Source organism: Dipodomys merriami, unplaced genomic scaffold (genome assembly GCF_024711535.1).
Source record: "Dipodomys merriami isolate MVZ:Mamm:240054 unplaced genomic scaffold, mDipMer1.0.p SCAF_2, whole genome shotgun sequence".
Taxonomy (NCBI): domain Eukaryota; kingdom Metazoa; phylum Chordata; class Mammalia; order Rodentia; family Heteromyidae; genus Dipodomys; species Dipodomys merriami.
In genome coordinates, this window is record NW_027203381.1 from 68174985 (window position 1) to 68195290 (window position 20306).

Here is a 20306-nt window from a genome sequence, read left to right on the forward strand (position 1 = left end):
ATTTCTGTGTCTATAAATACAACATAGTTCAAATACTTTCTTTTTTTTTTCACTTAACTTTATCTGTGAACACTTTTGTCCTAGGGTTATTTTGGTTGCAAGGAACATTTTACTTCATCATGTTAAATTATCTTTAAAAAGTGTGTGTGTGTGTATGTGTGTGTGTGTGTGTGTGTGTGTGTGTGTAATCTTGCAGAAACCCAAGGAAGGAATGTAAGCTTTGCAGGAATTGAGCTAGGAGATGGAAAGCCATCAGCAACCAATGCTGCCAGGGGGACCTGGAAAGCCATCAGCAACCAAAGCTCCTATCAGGGGTTTGGGGTGGGTGGCAGGGTCTCTGCTGATGTCTGCATTTCTACTCTGAATTATCAGAAATTCCATTGTATATTGCCCATCATAGTTACCCCAAACTATGTGACCTTACACTTTTGGAGATTTTAGCCCTCTTCTCTCCAGATCCCTGAAAGTCAAATCCCAATTTGATGTTCCAGTCTGTCTTTTTCAATCAAAAGTTGCTATTCAGCTTGGCACCGGTGGCTCATACCTGTAATCCTATCTACTCAAGAGGCTGAGATCTGAGAATCAATCTGTAAGAGATAAGAGTCTTACAGACTCTTACAGACTCTTATCTCCAATTAATCATCAGAAACCCAGAAATGGTACTGTGTCTGTCTCACAGTAGAAGAGTGTTAGCCTTGAGCAAAACAGCTCAAGGATAGCTCGAAGGCCCTAAATTTAAACCTCACAACCTATCAAAACAACAAAGTTGCTGTCCTGCCTGGGGATTGGTTATCACTAGTTCAAGCAGACCTACCCTGATTCATTCAGATGTGACAGTGTAAGTTGACTCACATTGTAGCTCTGCAGGGCAGCAAGGCCGCCAGCAGGGGCTCCCCTAGCAGGAGTGTGGGTGTGGCAGCCACTTAGGCCTGCTGATTTCTTTTTAATGACTGCATGGCATGATACCAGTGGCTGTTCTAGAATTTATGATCCTACTTCTCTGTTTTAAATTTAACCTTTCAGCTTGGAGTTGCTATGTGGAAAGTTACAAAGAGCACTTTTGTGGATACATCTTTTCTTTCATCTAGATGTAAAAATACCATTGATAATATTTTTATCTATGTAAAATACTTGTTTAGTTATATGGAGATTACATTATGTCCTGAGTAACCCCAGGATATAAAACATAACTTGGAAATTTGCACTATATTTGCTAGTAATGTGCGCTTAGAAAGCTATGGGGAAAGTAAAGGATCTGTTATCTGGGATTTGCAGCAGAACACTTTAAGAAGCCAGTCACCAGTGGTTCACATCTGTAATCATAGCTACTCAGGAGGCTGAGATTTGAGGATCTTGGTTCAAAGTCAAGCCTAGTCAGGAAAAGTCCATGCAATTCTTATTTCCAATTAACCAGCAAGAAGTTGGAATTAGAGATGTAGCTCAAGTGATTGAGCACTGGCCTTAAGCAATAGAGCCAAGGGCTAGCACCCAGGCCCTGAGGTCAAGCCCCGGTACCAGAACAGTACCAGAACATACACTTAAGGGGACAAAAAAAATTGGCAGTGGGTGATAGCTGGAGCAGGATTGGTCTTAAGTTGATGACTGTTGGGACAAGTAATGGATGGGGGACTGGCTACCCTTACTTTTCTTCTAGATTTTTGTTGTTTCCTCGAGAGACACGGCATCCACATGCTGTCCTCTGGAGTTTCAAATGCTTTCCTCAAGCTCACCTACCCTTGATTAACTACTTTATACGTTCCTTTCCCTTCTTTACAAAAATTCAATAAAGTCTACTCATCTACCCACTCACTGAGCAATTCATTCACATAAAATAATTAAACCTATGTACTGAGCATGACACTCAAAAAGGTGTAAAATGGCCTTGCTTTGTTGAAAGGAATGAGATCACAGTTTACTTTTACCATGAGATAAAAGACAGGCGACCATTTGTGTAATCATAGCATGTTAGAATTGGTTGGTGAGCACTGGGCAATGCACAGGGGTCAGCCTGCAGAGTTGGAAGAGGTTCTTAACTATCTTCCTCCTTCTCCTTGCCTTTTTGCCTTGTATTTTCTAGCCTTTTGGCATTTTAAATTAGAAGCTACATTCTAGGTTCTTATTTGATTTATAAAAATGTCTCAAAGGCTCAAGGAAATCAATGTTTTATATTCTTGTCCTTTTTTTTTTTTTTAAGGAAAAGTCTTACTGAAAAGCTCAAATTTCATTTCCCAAGACATTAGTAGACTATAAAATGTATGTGACTTAAGTGAAATTTCAGGGTGATGGTTGTGAGGTCTTTCTGATTTTATAAATCACGTGGTGAAAATGTCCAAGTCAAGATGGTTCTGACTCCCTGGCAGAGAAGGGAAGTGGTAAGGCCCCAGGAAGGACTGCTTTCCCTTGGCTTCCTGTGTCTCATAGTGGTTGGGGTTTTCTTAGAGCTCCCAGGACCCCCTCCATGTACCCCTACACCTGTACTTGATAGGTTGTAGTAACAAACAAGTAAAGACATGTCTTCTTTACTAGACTGTGAGACTATGAGCTTCTGTGGAAGAACAGAGTTTCTGGGTTTTTCAATGCCCAGAATGCAGTTGGTGTAAACTGAAAAAAGACTAAAAGATTTTTAACTCTTTTTTTTTCTAACCCCCTATCCTCTCCCTCTCGGACTCCCTCCTTCTTTGCATGACCCCCATGCATCCCCTGCAGTGGCCATTCTTCATTATCTTGATGAGATAATAAGATGATAAGACCTTCAAGAAACTTGCCTGACAGAACTTCAAAACCCCTAAATCATTCCCCTATAAGAGCCTCTGTTGCAGAATGGGGTATTGGTTCCAGGTCACCCAAAAATGTCTGCTATCAGCTTTCCCTTCCCAGAACAGGATTACTACTTTTAAACTAGACCCATTCAGAGCTTTGTTTTTTTTCTTTTTTTTAATGTAAGAGTTGCAGTATTTCTAAGCATAGATTTATAATAGAAACCCACAATAATCAAGCTAATAGGAATTCCACTGTGAGCACAATAGGTCGGCAATGTATTTATTATTAGGCTAGCAGGGTAATGGGGTGGGGCATAGCTGTATTTGAGCCAACTTTCCATGACTTTTTTTCCATGGGCCTCTGTAGTCAAACTCCAGAGGCAGTGGCTTATGATGATTGGTTGGTTTGCCTTTATAAGGGGTCGGCTGGGGTGGGTGGGGGAAAGCTAAGCAAAAGAAATAACATGGAGTGTTCTGCAGCTTCCTTCTGAGCCTTCTTACAGGAAATCAGGGCAGTTTGCCTGATCTGTTGTAGTCATTTTCTCGATGTCAATGTTATTAGAAGTCAGGATATCTTTTAGATAGGTCACTGTTTCTGGAGGGAGATAAGGGTTTCTTCCCAAGATCCAGACATGATCCAGGTGAAAGAGCCAGATGATGGTGGTACAGGAGTATACGAGGGCGTAGTTCTCGTAGTCGGTGGCCAGGATCCAGTATGGCGAGGATGGCATCACTGAGAACCAGGGGAAGACAGCATGAGAAAGGACCCAGGCAAGAGAAGCCACATCTGCAGGATAGGAGCCTATTGTTTGTGGTCAGGAGTTATTAACTGTTTTTTACAGTGGAATCATATGGGGTCTTTAAGAGATACTAAGCCCACTTTCCTGTACTTCTTCCTTAGCTTCAGATCTGCAGATGGTTGGTACTTTTAATGGCTCCCCAGTGATTCTAATGTTTGGCCAGCATTAAGAGCCATTGTTATACCCTCCTTCCTGGTAGAAGAAGGTTTCTTGGGGACAAGTAGGGGGTTCAGGTGTATCCTTTGGACCAGTGCACATGGAGTTATCACCTAGCCAAGTAAGTAAAGAATATAGGGCTAGGGCCCCAGGATTTCAGTGTGTACCACCCAACTTTTTCTAGAATCTACCTGGGGGAGAAAGCAGAGGCTGATTTTTTTGTCCTTTCTGTATGATCCCTGCAAATCTTCCCACTCTTAGTGTGGTAAGCCAGTTGGTTATGGTTTATAAGTTGTTTCTATCACAGTAGCCATAAAAGTTTCTCAATTGATATCCATAATGTGTGGAAACCCAAAGATTAAAGGGTACTCTAACTGGAGAGATGGAGAAATTACCCTATCTGGATCTAGAAACTTCCTTTGTGAATGGGCTTCTACAGTGGAGGCCCAGAAAGATTCATAGTCTAGCCATGGAAAAGGTACCAAGCAGAAGCTGTATGTTGTCCCCTAGAAATCCCAAATGGCTTTTCTGGGAGTGATTTGCTTTCCTGAGTTTCAAGTAGCCCACTTCCTCCACTAAAAAATATCTCTCCATTATGAATGACCTGAGAAGCTAGTCAGAGTTTGGTCAGATGTTCAGGACCCAGATGCTTATCAGGAAATACAAGATACCTGAGGGCCAGCCATCAAGCTCCTTCCTACCTTTTACTCTTCATTTATAAATGAATCAGAGGAAACAGAGGATGCTGGGAGGAAGCCAGGATGGAATCCTGACTTTTAACATGTTTTTCCAGCACTGTCAGTGCCCTGCCTGCCTCACTCACAAGGGTGGGAAGTCTATACCATCTGTCTGTGAGGCTCAGCTGCTCTGCATGACCCCAGTTGGAAAAAGTCTTGAACACTGCATGACTTGGTAGGGAGGGGGAAATGTTTTTGTTTCCTATCTTTTCCAGCAGCAAGAACATATACTACCTGCACATTCCCATTCTGTCTTCCCCTCACAGAGTATTAGCTCTCAAGAATATGTTTTTCCAGATAGTTCCTTTTAATACAGAAACCTTCCTCTCGCTCTCTCTATTGACACAACAGAGAGCTATGTCAATATAGGAGACATTGACAATCTCTTATTACAGGCATTGATTGCAATGTGAACTCTCTCTCATGGCACTCAAGGGCACCCTTAACCCTTTCCCTCACTCTATGCAGCCTCTCTTGCTCTGGCTTCTTTATCCAGGCAGCTCCCATACCATTCCCTCCACTTAGACCATTCATTCCCATATCCCCCATATACTCTGCAAGGCCCAGTGTAAATATCTAAGTCCTCCAGCCAGAATAAATCCTTCTCATCTTCCCCAGGAAACAGCTCAGGCCTCTGTGAACTCCTGTTCCAATGTTCCTTATGAGGATGGTGCAAATGATATTTGATCTTCATTCCATTCCCCAAGTCCTTCCCCATCTTTTTATTGAAAGAAACTCACTTAAGAGTTTGGAGGCATGGGAATGAAGTCCAAATCTACCTCTAGATAGTTCAGTAGCTTCCCTCATCACTCAGCTCTCCTGCTCTTCAATTTCTTTGTAAAAATGACAAGAACTAATTTGAATAAATGTGTACAGAACATGCACTATCTAAGTTTCTCTTCATGACACTGGGAAGATATTCCTAGTAGGTAAATGTGAAGTTATTTGCTCAAAGTCATATAGGTGGGAAGTGCTATTTTCTCCTTCCAACATTCCTTCCTTGATCTGTAAATAAGATCTTTTTCTCTAGACTTCACTGGGGTGTGTGTGTGTGTGTGTGTGTGTGTGTTTCTTAAGGGTGGTAGGGTGGTGGGATAGTGATTTCTCTTGCAGCTGGTGACTTCAACATCTGCTATGAAGGATGGAGAAGGTATCCCAAATACTTTCCAGCATTAGAAAACCTCACTGTTTGAAGCTCAGCTCTCCAGTTTGTCTCCAGGGACATTGTTCTATTCCTGTTTCCTGTGTCCATTCTCCAATTATCTTAGAATCCAGGGCGGATTGTGATTACATCTCTCTTAGAGTCCCAACAACGTGACTAGAAAGTGGCAGTGCCAGGGCTCAAATTTGCCTTCATTCTTGCATCTCTTGCCTCCCATAAGAGATGTTAGTTGTACTACTCACACCTTCTAAATTGGGGTCTTCTGTTCCCCTGAGAAGTAACACCATAATAGTTCTCCTGCCGCTTGTGCCACATACGCTTCCCTTTAGGGCTCATCTGAAGGAACACCACGGATCATCCTATGGTAAATCTGGTTGCAGATCAGCAGCCTATTGGGATGTCCACTTACGAAGGACAAGGCCAGCTTTGTCGTGCACATCATTTCATCTCAGGGCCTAACCCAGTGAATGGTATGGAGTGTGTACTCAAATACTTGTGTGTTGTGCCCTGATGGATGGCACTTCGGTGTGACAGAAGTCCTCCAACTAAGGCATAGACTTCCATTTGCATATGTTTATGCCTTAAATTTCCTGAGAAAAATGGATACTTACACTGGTAAAACTTAACTCCCAGCTTGGCTGGCTCTGTAAGGTTGCTCTGGGTAGCTTCACCTTCAATTTGGTTCACAGTTCCATCAGGTCTGTAATAAGTGGAAAACAAAAGAGAAAAGGAAAGAAAGAGAGTTTAAATGAAGGGAAAAAAAGACAACTCATTGAAAAGTCAAGATTTATGCCTTTCAAGGAACCATGCTGGCCAACATGGTGATTTCTGGTGTAAGGCTCTCAAAAGCAGTCTTGGAACTGGATACTAGTGGCTCATACCTATAATCCTAGCTACTCAGAAGGCTAACATCTGAGTCTTGAAGTTGAGACCCAGCCTGGGCAGGAAAGTCTTATGAGATTCTTTTTTTTTTTTTTTTTGGTCCAGTTGTGGGGCCTGAACTCTGGGCCTGAGCACTGTCCCTCAGCTCTTCAGCTCAAGGCTAGTGCCCTACCACTTGAGCCACAGTGCCACTTCCAGCTTTTTCCTTTTTTTTGCTTATGTGGTGCTGAGGAATCGAACCCAGGGCCTCAGGCATATGCAAGGCAAGCACTCTACCACTGAGCCAACTTCCCAGCCCCTTATGAGATTCTTTTCTCTAACTAACCATCAAAAAGCTGGAAATAGAGCTATGGCTCAGGTAGTAGAGCTCCAGCTTTGTCCTATGTCCAAGCCCCAGTACATACATATGCCACACACACACACACACACACACACACACACACACACACACACACACACACATACACACACACACGCATGCACACTTTGTACCTTCCTTTGAGAGACCAAGTGGGAAAAGGCAGGACTCAGTGATAAGAAGTAACTATGGAAATGGTCTGGATTTCGATAATTGTTTAGGCCTTTTTCCTTCAACGCTGTTCTTTTGGACCATCTGTCGTTTGCTTTTCAACCCATTTCCTGCTCCCAAACTCTAAAGAGAGGGGGAGCAAAATAGAAGAAAAATGTGGCAAAATAGCCCAACACAGAGAGAAGATTCACTTCCTCACAAATGAGAGAGTCAAAGGAGGAAGCTGACCAGTGAAAATAATGCAAAACATCCAGGGAGTCTGGAGTTGCAGATGCTTTCCTCTCCTTGGGTCTCAGTGGTGTCATGTCTCATCAAGGGAGCTGAGCTCAGAAGCCCATACCAGTTAAGCAAGCATCCAAGCAAGTATGGCAGATTTTGATGTGGACTAGGTAAAAACAAGCAGTAGAGAGACACGGACACTGACTTAGTGGTTGTCAGGTGATTCTAGACCTTGCACATTAAAACATGTGTTTGGTTAGGCTGATGTCATTTAAGACTCGCCCCTGGAAGTGCCATTTCTTTCTTGGTGGTACATAAAATGATGACCCTTCTTAAAAGTGATAGTCTTAGATTGAATACAATACTTGCACACTTTCAAGGGAACCTGGGACATTTCTGGTTAACTCCCAATGATCCCATGATCCTGCAGGGAAAGGAGAAAGGCCTGGACATGGGGGTAGAGAAGGGAAGTGCTCAGGTAGCTGAAGACCCTTCTTAGGAGGTAACAGGAGCTAGCTGTCCATCAATCCTCAAGCAAGCCAGCTAGATTAAAATGAAAGTAATCACATGTTAGAAGGTCAGCAAGTTAGTGCAGGTTCGTGATGATAGATTTTCTAGAAGCCAGACAATAAGCAACCAGTAAGGAAGCTTGGGAAATGTACTCTCATATTCCTGGCTGTATTGTCTGTTTGATACCAGGGGCTGAAGGGCATGCCCTGCTCTCTCACCTGGAACTCAGGCAGCTAGAATACTGGTCTGTTTCTCTCTGCAGTCAGTAACTTAGCAACAACTCACTCTCTTTCCAACACAGTCCTTCCCTTTTTGCCATCATTTGTATTTTGTTCCACACAACAGTTTCCAAAACACCAGTCTTTGATCAGAAATTCACAATTTACCAATGGAAAAATGTGTTTGTATTTGCAAAGGTAGAAGCAGCTTAGCCCTAAAAGGTCAAGTTTATTCAATGATTACTACATGCCGAACACTGTCTTAAGAGTTTTACATGTGTTTCCTCACCTAATGCTCAAACAGTCTCATGGAGGAGTATTTTATTATTACCTACAGGATAATCCTAACTAACCTATGATCACATACTGAGTGGCAGAACTAGGATGTAATACAAGGCAGCTGAACTCTAAACCCTCAGTTTCTCTGATTCTGGCTGAGAATTCCCTTGCCCAGATTCCCTGCCACATCTTCTCATCTGGTAGCCATCCTAAAAGGAGAAGCCACATCTTTTCCTGAGCTAATAAGCTTTGCTCCACCTACTCTGTGTCTGAAACAGGTGTAGTCTTAGAGGCAGGGATAGAGGGCCCTAGCCACTCCAAAAGAGATGGAGAAATAGAAGGAGAAATCTCTGCTTTGTGGTTTTAGAATGGGAAAAAATACTTAAAATAAGATCATTACAACTTGGTTGCCTACTTTGATTTGAATAAAGGTCCTCCAATGTCCATGTTAAAGGCCTTGGCCTTAGGGTGGTGCTATTGGAGATGTGGGGTGGGGGGACTTTTGGAAGTGGAGCTTAGTGGGAAGTCCTGGGGTTACTAGGGTGTGCCCTCAAGGCAATTGTGGGACCCTGGTTTTTTCTTATTTCTCTTTTCTGCTTTCTGGCTCCTGAGGGGAGTGGTTTGCTTCACTCCCACCATGATGGGCCACCCTTACCTGAGGCTTAAAGGATGGGGTGCTGGATCTCAGACTGGTACTTCCAGAACCATAAGCCAAAATAAACCTTTTCTCTTTCCAAGCTAATTACCTCTGAGATTTCACTGTTACATCAAACAGCTGACTAATAAGGGCCTATGAAATTCCTGTGAGATCTCTGGTAACTGCATCTCTATTCTTGCAGCCCTTTCCTGGAGTTCTGAAATGAGCTGGACTTGTTCTTTTTCTTTTTTAATAAAGATCCTTCCTTCACTATTCTGGTTTATGCAGGGGTACAGGGTCAGCTGTTAGACAGGGAGGTTGGTGGATAGTGGATGGCCACAGAGAATCTCTGAGAGCCTCGGAACTCCACATGATAGTAGTTGTTTTCTTGGTATTGAACACAGTTCTCCAAACCTATAGCAAACAGGAAGGACAACCTTTCCCAGCAGTATCTTTCATCTGTCTTCAGTTCTTCTCTCTATTTCATTTCTCCCGGATTCAAATGCTAGTTTTTTAAATCATTTATCCACTCTGTAGTAAACTTACTTTTCTCTACCTAAGTTTCTTCATCCATAAAAATAGGATTAACAATAGTTTTTACTTCAGGGTTATTATGAGCATTAATGAGCATGTATTAATTTGCACACATGCACACATAGAATAGTATCTTGCACATAGGAAATACCTAACGTGTTTGTTGATGCTGTTACCTTTGTGGATAGAAGGTGGCTGGGAAGGACTTCTTGGCGCTGTTTAAGTTTATGTTTGCTTCCCAATGTGTAAATCTTGGCTCAAATATCAGTGTTAAAAGCCCTCCATAGTTGGGTGAGAGTGGCTTATGTCTGTAACCCTATCCACTCAGGAAGCTGATATCTGAGAATCACAGTTTAGAGCCACCCTGAAAAGAAAGTCCCAGAGACTCTATCTCCAATTAACTAGCAAAAGAAAGCTGGAAGTAGAGGTGTGGCTCAAGTAGTAGAGCACCAGCTATAAGTGAAAAAGCCAAGTGAGAGCACAACATGCTGATTTCAAGCCCCAGTATTAACACACACACACACACACACACACACACACACACACACACACACACACACACACACACACACACACACACACACACACACCCCTCAGTAATCATACTCCTGAAGTATCCCCTAGGTTTGCATAACCTAGAATGAACATATGTGTATATAGGAATTTGATTCTTGCCTTAAGAAAGGAGTTTCCCAACAAGTAAATCTGCCCAGAGACAGGATAAACTGTGATGGGAGGTGAAATGTTCCCAGTTCCAAGCAAAGCTGAAGGTTTTTGTGAGCAGATGGTTCAGAAAGGGCTTGGGGACCATTGGTACAAGGTGGTCCCAATGTCTTTGGTACCAGTGCTTCTTACAGTGAAGGGTACTGTTGAGACCCTCGTGCTTCTCCAAGGGCATGGTATTCATCAGTGCCCAGCAGGTAGCTAATGAAATAAATGACTGCATTTTAGTCCTGAGGCATGCTTATCTTCTCCCTGACTCCAATTACACAGGTACCAGTCACCCCAGGCCAGCACCATGCCCGGACTCTGTGAGTAGTCACTTACCTCATCTCCTGGTTTAGCACTTTGATGTTTCCATTTCCCTTTAAAGAATAGTTTGCTTGGATGCAGTTTCCTTTTTCAAAGCTCACTGGGATCTTCTCAATTTCATACCATCTTCCAAGATACTGTGGAGATAACAAATAGAGCAAAACTCTGGGTCTCACTGGGGACCTGCGAACTCTATCCTGTTGTCCTTTAGAGCAGAGCCCTTTCCTGGGGAAACCAGCAAAAGAGGCTGCATTGTTCCCTGTGTAACTGAGCAAGACATTGATTCAAATGAGAACAAATGAATGGGATGTGTGCTGCTCTGGTTGAATGCTACATTCTATTCCTGAAGGGCTCTTTATTTAGGTATGTTCTCAATGCCCTCTTCAGTCAAAGCCTGTGTGAAATTCCAGATCCTAAAAAGGAAGGGATTAGTCTAGATGATGGAAAAGAATCTTCCATTTCAAAGGTTTCGGGATTTTACAAAGCATCTTTGAAATTTGTGCAGTCAGACATGTTGGCTGTAGGGCACTAGGACTCAAAGTTGGTTGTGACCCTGCACCAGAAGTTGGCCACAAAGGCTTCCGACAGGTGCTCAGGATTCAGATGACATCCCTCTGCAGGACCTTGTTCTCCATCCAGAACTTAGAAGTATAGTGTTGTCTTTAAAGAAGCTGCCACTCTGCCTGTAAGGGCCAGGGGAACCCTCCTACTGTTAAAAATGCCTAGCATAGACAATACCAATTTATAACTTCTGTGGAAGGCTGTTTGTCAAAATTTAGCAAAACTAAAAATACATACACACTTTGACCTAGCAATTTTACTTCTGGGAATATGTTTTTTAAGATTATTTGTTTTAGTACTGTTTGTAATGAGAAGAGACAGGAAATGGTCTAAGTGAACATAAATAGAGTGCTAGATAAATAGTACATTCATCCAAAGGAACTTTATACATCCTCTTTTTTTTTTTGGTCAGTTGGGGCTTGAACTTGGGCCTGGGTGCTGTCCCTGAGCTCTTCAGCTCAAAGCTGATGCTCTATCACTTTTTTTTTTGGTCAGTTGTGGGGGTGAACTCTGGGCCTGGGCGCTGACCCTCAGCACCTCAGCTCAAGGCTAGCACTCTACAACTTGAGCCACAGTGCCACTTCCAGCTTTTTCTGCTTATGTGGTGCTGAGGAATCAAACCCAGGGCCTCATGCATGCAAAGCAAGCACTCTACCACCAAGCCACCTTCCCAGCTCCATGCTCTACCACCTTAAGTCACAGGGCCACTTCCAGTTTTCTAGTAGTTAATTGGAGATAAGAGTCTTATAGATTTTCCTGCCTGGGCTGGCTTTGAACCACGATCCTCAGATCTCAGCCTCCTGAGTAGCTAGGATTAAGGCCTGAGACACCAGCACACAGTTTTGCATCCTCTTTTAAATGACTGATATGCAATTATATCTCAGATATATTTAATGAAGAATGGTAAAGAGCTAGGTACAAAATGATGTAGTAGCTTTATCTAAGCTATTTTTTGTGCAAAAATAGAGGAAGAGGTTATGATACTGGCTTTCTATTGTGGCATAATAAATTACTACAAGCTTAAAACAACTCAGACTTATTATCTCATAGTTCTTGTAGTTCTGATCTCAGTCTCCTAGACTAAAATGGAGATGTGGGCCACATTCTTCTCTGTATGCCCTAGGGGAGAACTTTGCTTTTATCAGGTTTAGGGGTCACCTGCTTTCTTTGGTTTTGAACTCCCTCCATTTTCAACACCAGCCAAAGTAGATTAGATTCTTTTTATATTGCATCTCTGATGCTTTTTTCTTTCTCTGACTCTTAATACTTCATCAGATCTCTGTTTGATGACAGCTCAGAAGGTTTCTCACATTTAAGGGATTACATGGTTAACCTGGAATAATTCAAGCTAATTCAATAATAATAATAATAATAATAATAATAATAATAATAATAATAATAATCACAATAATAAGTGGCCAGATTAGCCTGAGTTTTATTATTGAGCCACATCTACAGAATCCCCATTTCCACATAAAGGAATTTAGCCACTGGTTCCAGAGTTTAGGGTATGGCCACTGGAAGCCACTATTCTGCTTTCTACAGGTGTACACATATTTTCTTGTTTGTGAATACATTGTTTCCAAAAATATACATAATCCTCTATTCTTATTGGTTATTCCTGGGGAAGGCAATTGAAGTACAAAGGAAACAGGAAATTTTCTTATTGTGTATTCTTCTGTACCTTAAGTATTTTTGGTTTTGCTTTATGTTTCTATGAGGTGCCCAGAGCCTTATGCCTACTGGGCAAGCATAGTACCAATAAGCCACACCCTCAGCCCTCTTCTGCACCTTTAGAACTTTAAACTATTCGAGTATACTTAGCTAATCCAATATTAATTGAAATTATTTTAGAAATTTTAAAGTATTTTATTATTCAACAAAGCAAAATCCAATATTAATTGAAATTATTTTAGAAATTTTAAAGTACTTTATTATTCAACAAAGCAAATAGAAATGAGCTCATCTTCAGAATGTCAGAATGGGACTGCAAACAGGAGGCAGTTACACTGCTTCCTGTCCAATGTCACACCTGCATTTCCTGTGCACCTTTACATACCCTCATTATCTACCCACATATACCCACATTTATGACCACAACTGTCCACTCATTTGTTCACGCACAACTGTCTATTAAAAATGCTGAACTTTCCAGGTGCTAGTGGCTCATGCCTGTACTTCTAGCTAACCACTCACACCTATAATCTTAGCAATTCAGGAGGCTGAGATCTGAGGATCACAGTTTGAAGCCAGCTCAGGCAGGAAAGGTCATGAAACTCTTATCTCCAATTAATCACCTACAGAACAGAAGTGGGGCTGTGGCTCCAAGTGGTGGAGTGCTAGCCTTGAGGGAGAGCTTAGGAACAACACTCAGGTCCTGAATTCAAGCCCCATGACTGATCAAAAAAGAAAAAATGCTGAACTTAACATTCACTTAACATAAAAAAGTAAAGCTAAACTGGCTTCATAGATGTCTTCAGAAGTCGTTCCAATTTATAATACATTTAAAACAGCTTTAGGGCTGAAGTTGTAGCTCCTGTGGCAAATTACCTGCCTAACAAGCTGAAGTCCCTGAATTCAAATCCCAGTATAACCAGAGGGTGGGGGGAAGGGAGGGAGGGAGGGAGGCAGGCAGGCAGGCAGGCAGGCAGACAGGCAGGCAGACAAAGAAGCAAGCGAGTGAATGGCTGGTTGTTCATTCCTACTAGTCCAGTTACTCAAGAGGCTGAAATCTGAGGATCATGGTTTGAAGCTAGCTAAGGAAGATAAATACATGAGACCTTTATCTCCAATTAAAAAACAAAAACAGAAGTGAAAGTGTAGCTTACATGGTAGAGCTCTAGTCTTGAGTGAAAAAACTAAGAGATTGAAGCTCTAAGTTCAAACTCTAGTGCACACACACACACAAACACATTAGTATTTTATAAATACTAATCAATTATAATTTCCAAAGCATCTTGGGCCTTTTAACCTCAAAATTGAAATAAAACTTAAATTCCTTGGATCTTTCATTGTGGTATACCAAGTTTACCTAAATAAAGGATCGTCCCTTAAAATACTAATGGAGAAAGTCACTGTAGGGTTCAGTATAGATCTCATCTTCCTAACCCCACTTGAGGGAGCTCCTTCAACACTGTGGATACTGCTTCTGCCCCCTCAGTCTCTAGCCCCTCTTCTCACATTTTGACCCATTACCATATACTTCCCGTGGTATTAATCTTGACTGACAACTTGGTTGGGTTAAGAGACACCTAGGAGCCAGGTTCCAGTGGTTCACTCCTATTATTCTAACTATTCAGGAGGCTGAGATACAAAGATCATAGTTCAAAGCAAAATATCTGCAAGGTCTCATCCCAACAGAAAAAGCTGAGTGTGGTGACAAGCACTTGTTATTCCAGATGAGACAGCAAGTTTAAATAGGAAGATTGAATCCCAAGCTAGCCCAGGCAAAAAAAAAAAAGGAAACCCTGTCACGAAAATAAAAGAGCTGGAGGCATGGCACATGTGGTAGAACACCTGCTTAGCAAATAAGAAGTTCTGCTTGAGTTCAAACTCCAGTTCTGTCAAAAGAAAAGGAGATTAATAAAGTACCACACTGGGTGAGTTTGTGTGGGGGTTTCAGAGACAATTAGATTTTAAGGGCTCTGACTTAATCAATAGACAAGTCTCTTGATGGATTCATAATAGGATGACATTATTGGGAAGTGTTGAAAGGTTGGAAGTGGGTCTAATTGGAAAAAGTGGGCTATGGGAGAATGTTCTTAGGGAGCTTTCTCTTGCCCTAGCTTCTTCCTCTTTTTTTTCTTCTGCTCCCTGGCCACCATGACATGAAGTACTCTGTTGTGCCACACCCTCCCTGACTTGATGGACTGACATTTTTGAAACTAGGAGCCCAAAGAAACCCTTTGTCCCTTAGGTTGTTTCTGTCAGGTATTGGGACTATGATAATGCAAAAGTAACTAAAATTGTTATACTGTGTGACCAATAATCATTCATACTGAGGGCCAGTGACTGATAATAACTTCAGTGTTACTCATACCCAGGGTGTTGCTTCTTTTAAACAAATAGAGAGTTCGACTTTTGCCACACCTTATTCACATCAAAATTCTCCTGCACCGGAGGAGTAGGGCATTTTCCAAGGTGGAATGCTTGACCCTGGGCCACAGCAAACAGACCCGCCAGTGGGAGCAACAACATCATCTTCATCATCTTGGGGTCTGGAAACAAAGTAGCTGAAGGTGTCTGAGCTTCCTGGGGACACACAATGATGGAGAAAGATTCTGGTAAGTGCCTGACTTTCAGCATATGTCCTTTTCAGTTCATGCCACCCCTCATCCTGTGGGGTACCTGCGTGATCATCCATGACACTGTGTGGTCTTTTGAACCTCATTTGAACACCCTCATCCCATGTTTAGCTTGCTGTGTCCATTTGTACCCTATTCCCAACACATATGTATCTGCAGGATGGGCACCATGTCTAGTTATCCTCAGAATTACTCTAGGGCCTCAAGCTGTCAGACTCAATAGTGTGTATTTAGGGTGTGATAGGAGACAAACAAAGGGAAAGTGAAATAACAAACAAATAACCTATGAAATAACAAACAAAAACAAATCAAAGTAGGGCAATGCATTGAGCATCCTATGAGATTCCTAAGGGAAATGTCCCCAGCCTCCATACCCTTGAACTGTTCTACCAACCCCAGAAATAGATTTGAGACTATAACAGAGAACAGTATTCAGGGGAGAACAGGCTCAAACTCTTCCTTAGCCACCTACCAAATATAACCGTGTCCAAGTTATGACCTTGGTTCTTGGCCCCTAGAGTGGGAATGATAATCATACCTGGATACCTTATGAGTCTTTCTGTAAATTAAATGAAGCCATTAATATAAAGCCAGTGTTGGTGGTATGTGGGGTTATGGTGGGAGGATCACTTGAGCTCAAAAGTTCAAGACTAGTGTAGGTGATATAGTGTAGGTGATATAGAGCCTACCTCATGAGACAGAGACAGAGAGAGAGACAGAGAAGTATGTATAATTTAATAAGTAAACTTAACAAATGCTAGTTATTGAAATCAGAGACAGTGTCATACTTTCTAATTTTGGGGGGGGGTAGGGTCATGGGGCCTGAACTCTGGGCCTGGGCGCTGTCCCTCAGCTCTTCACCTCAAGGCTAGCACTCTACCACTTGAGCCACAGCACCACTTCTAGCTTTTTCTGCTTATGTGGTGCTGAGGAATCAAACCCAGGGCCTCATGCATGCAATGCAAGCACTCTACCACTGAGCCACCTTCCCAGCCCTACGTGAGCTTCTTTGGTTTGAGGCTAGTACTCTATCACTTGAGCTGTAGATTCACTTCTGGCTTTTTTAGAAGTTTACTGGAGAAAAGAGTCTTATAGACTTTCATGCCCAGAGTTGGATTCAAACCATGATCCTCAAATCTCAGACTTCTGAGTAGATAGGATTACAGGCTTGAGCCACCAGTGCCCTGCTTGCGAGCCTTTTAATTAATTAATTAATTTGTTGTTTGAGTTTTTTTTTCCAGTCATGGGTCTTGAACTCTGGGCCTAGGCGCTGTCCCTGAGCTCTTCAACTCAAGGTGAGCAATCTACCACTTGAGCCACAGCATCACTTCTGGTTTTCTGGTGGCTAATTGGAAATAGGAGTGTCATAGATTTTCCTGCCCAGTCTGGCTTTGAACCATGATCCTCAGATCTCAGCCTCCTGAGTAGCTGCTATTACAGGCGTAGATGATGAGCATTTAACTTTAGAAGGACTGTCAGCTGGTGTGTAACTGTGCAATGAGCATTGCAACTTAGAGATGCTCGGGTGGTGGGGAGGGGGGTCTGTGGCTGGAGAAGGAAGGGTGCTGAGGGCAGGTTGTGGGAAGCCTGGGCTCTTCTCTGCCCCCTTTACTGACTTGCCCTCAATCTGCTCCCTTCCTTATGACTCCTTGCCTGTAACTGCCCACAAGCTATTTCCACCTCTCTGCCTTTCTCTCTGTGATGAGATGACTGAGTCAAAGCAAGCAAAATGTTCTCAGATCTGAGCACTGAAAAGGATGTGTCACAACAGGAATAATTATAACCACTTCATTATGAGTCTCTGAACCTCCAAATAACTTTAATAATCAATAGCTTTTCTTCTGGAGGTTTTGTTGCTTGGGTTTCAAAAGAACAGTTATATAATGAGTAAGAGCTCAGGCGGGAGCTTCCAGCTGGTGTTGGTGGAGGAGGGAGTAGTAGCTGCTGAGGTGCCCTCTATCAAGTCTGAATTGGGACCACCATTTTTGGTCTTGGAGATTCCATTGCCCACCAGCTTCCACTGCCATGTAAACAGCACCTGCTTTTTCACCTTTGGGAAGCGGGAGAGTTTGTTTAAATCCACCAAACTTTGCATTCATTTTCAAGGGATTCCTGTATCCCTAGGAGCTCTTCCCATCAGTCCCTGTGTATCAATAGCCTCCTGACTCATAGCTTAGCATGCTCTTTCCCTAGGCTACACTAGTAAAGTCAGTAAATGATTAGCCTCTACCCCACTTTTCCTTGAGATAGCACTCCTGTGGGGCAGCTATAATCATATAAGGCAGCAAGATCCCCTAAAGCTCACAGGTCATATGGGTCACCTGAGAGGGTGACTCCTTTGGGAGTGCAAGATTCCCAAAGTCTTGGAGTTTATAAAAATTCCCCTGAGACAATAGCCAGGACTTCCTCTCCCTTGTGAGAAGGGTCTTGCCTGTCCCTTTACTGGCAATAAACCTTTTCTTGGTTCTTTGTACCTAGATGTCTGTGTTGTTTTCTGGCAAAGTCTAATTTACTCTAACATGAACCTTAAAGGGTAACACACAGTGTGCATCCTCTACAGGGTCTCTTTGCACTTTGAAACAATGATAATAGAAGTTCCATGTCTTACTTTGACAAATGTCTTGTTACAAGACATTCTCCAGTAGGCTGAAACACATTTTGGGTGCGTAGGAGAATTATAGAACAAAGATAATATCCTTTAGCCATATCTCTTGCAGAGAAGCCTCATGGTTGCAAGAGGTTGGTTTCTATGGCTAAAACTCCTTCAGAGAGGGGAGGTTGATAGATTCCTAATTTCCTATGTCCCTTCTATTTTCTTTCCCTCAGCATTTATTGAATATATCATTAATGTATACATATGGTCTTGGGTAAGATATAAATTATTTATAAGCATATATTCTCATACCTTCTGATACCATAGGAAGATTATCCTAATGAGTGTGACTTTTAAAAACAAATTTAAATTATTTTAGCCTACTCTCAAATAACTTAAGAGCAAACTAAGCACTGGTGGCTCATATCTGTAAACCTAATTATTCAGGAGGCTGAGATCTGAGGATCATGATTTGAAGCCAGCCCAGGCAGGAAAGTCTGTGAGACTCTTATTTCTAATTAGTCCCCAAAAGTCAGAAGTGGGGCTGTGGCTCAAGTGGTAGAGTGCTAGCATTGAGCAAAAGAAGCACAGAGAAAGTGCCCAGACATTGAGTTCAAGCCTCAGTAATGGCACAAAAATGAAATAAAATAAAACAAATAACTTACCAGCGATTCTTCCAAGGCTGAGATGCATTTATCCAAGGCCAGGCTCTGAGTGCGGCCAATATTCACTGAGCCTGTCTGTGGGAAACCCTAGCCACAGTTCCTAGATGTGCTCTACACTAACTGTCCAGTATCTCCTTTGAAATTAACCTGCACTAGCATTCTCCTTGTACTGAGTGAGGTTAGTCTGCCCAGCTTCTTTCCTGACACACCATAAGACCAGAATTCAAACCTAAGTCTCCCTAAGGCCACCTGGGTATCACTGTGGACCTCAGGGAGCTATAGAACATTAAGACTAGATTTTGAGGTTTCTCATGATGAAATAAAATATGTTTCCCAAATAAATAAATCATAATGACTCATTTTAGTCTTCCAATCTAACAAGAACAATAAATTTCAACAAAATATTTTGGTGCTAGAGTATTCAACATTCTGCTCACCTGATTCCAGTTTTCACTTGGTTTTTTACAACCAGGCACTGTGGGTCGTGTGCAGAGTTCATGTTCAGTCTGGTGCATGGAATTTTCTCATGGTCTTGTGTACTGGAGGAGGGTGTAGGATATGAGGAAACTTTGGAGTGAGTACAGGCCTGCTGCCTAGTGTATCCACACTTCTCACTTACATAGTATTTGTTTTATTATACTAATTAGTTGTACCTTACACGGCTGAAGAAAAATGAGACCAAGTTAGTGAGGCCCCTGTACAAGCACTCCATGGGCTGCAAAGGGGCAGTGCAAAGCCATTCCCTGGTAAGCATCACTTGTTATAAATAAAAACAAAACCACAGTACATACCTTTTGATCAAGATGAAAGCAATTTCCGCATACAGCATCAGCCACGTCAAGATGCCAGTCTTGGCGACTGGCTTCTCCCAAGTCCTTTTATAAGCATCTATCAGGTCATTGACATTTAGTAGTCATGCCTGCCACACCCCCCACAGTTCAGGAAGGCCAGCCTAAAAGCCCAGCTCTGTATGAAGTACAAAGATGGGGTGTTCTATCTGTGCCCTTCCTCCAATTTCCTTCACAGCTGCTCCCTGGAGAAGGCACAATGAGATATTGTTTATGGATGTGAGAGAAAGACAAAGCACATCTTCATTCAAAACATCTTTTCTTTTTTGCCTTGTGGATTTTCTAATTTAATTTTTTCCCCATCAGAATGTACTTTTAAGTTCCTGTAAAATGAACTGTAGCATGTTTTCAAACATCTGGTATTTATTTTTCCTTACTTGTGAAAATGAAAAATCAACAATCTCATTTCCTGCAATGGATCAGGGATTTCACCCCAAGCCTGGAATATGACTCAGGTAACAGAGCCAGCATTAAAAATCAGACCAAGCTTGCTGAGTGAGATGCAGCACAAGTCCCTACTTCTCTGAGCCTCAGTGAACTAGAGACAGATTGTTATTATAATCTCCAGCAGACATACCTCTTCGGTGCAGATGAAGCTGAAGTTGAGACATCAAAGTACTCTCAGCAGCTCCTCTCTTAGTACCCTTTATGACCCTCAAAGCTACATATTCTAGGCAGCTCCATATTGCTAGGGGTGGAGGAACGGAGTGTAAATTGAAACCTAGCAGTAGTTTTCGTTGGATCACATTAAGTTATCTGCAGAGCAGAGGGATGATCATAGATTTGAAATCTGGATGACTAGAGAGGAGTTTCCACTTCCACCACAGATTGCCTGCAGTGCAGAATGCCAAATAGACTAATTCAAGTGTGACAAACATTCT

The 20306-nt window shown here is 42.3% G+C and overlaps 1 protein-coding gene across 2 annotated transcripts; it reads right to left on the minus strand.

Annotated features, from left to right (window-relative positions):
• Positions 1-3012: 3012 nt before the first annotated feature.
• Positions 3013-19475, minus strand: Apod (apolipoprotein D). Of its 2 annotated transcripts, none has more exons than XM_070029889.1 (5): positions 19369-19475; positions 15105-15266; positions 10470-10591; positions 6226-6314; positions 3013-3492 (listed from the first exon to the last, which is right to left on the minus strand). In XM_070029889.1, the coding sequence occupies exons 2-5, from the start codon at positions 15222-15224 to the stop codon at positions 3257-3259; spliced, it is 567 nt and encodes a 188-aa protein (XP_069885990.1). In that variant the 5' UTR covers positions 15225-15266; positions 19369-19475; the 3' UTR covers positions 3013-3256. The 2 variants fall into 2 exon arrangements, with proteins under 2 accessions (XP_069885990.1, XP_069885989.1); XM_070029888.1 differs by lacking the exon at positions 19369-19475 and adding an exon at positions 19015-19107.
• Between the last annotated feature and the right edge of the window lie 831 nt (positions 19476-20306).

Coding starts and splice junctions, on each gene's coding strand:
- Apod (XM_070029888.1), bottom strand. CDS start 19,092: ATGCACCAGACTGAACATGAACTCTGCACACGACCCACAGTGCCTGGT. Junction 15,267..19,014: donor CAAGTGAAAACTGGAATCAG/GTGAGCAGAATG, acceptor GTGTGTCCCCAG/GAAGCTCAGACACCTTCAGC. Junction 3,493..6,225: donor GGGAGTTAAGTTTTACCAGT/GTAAGTATCCAT, acceptor CCTGGTTCTCAG/TGATGCCATCCTCGCCATAC.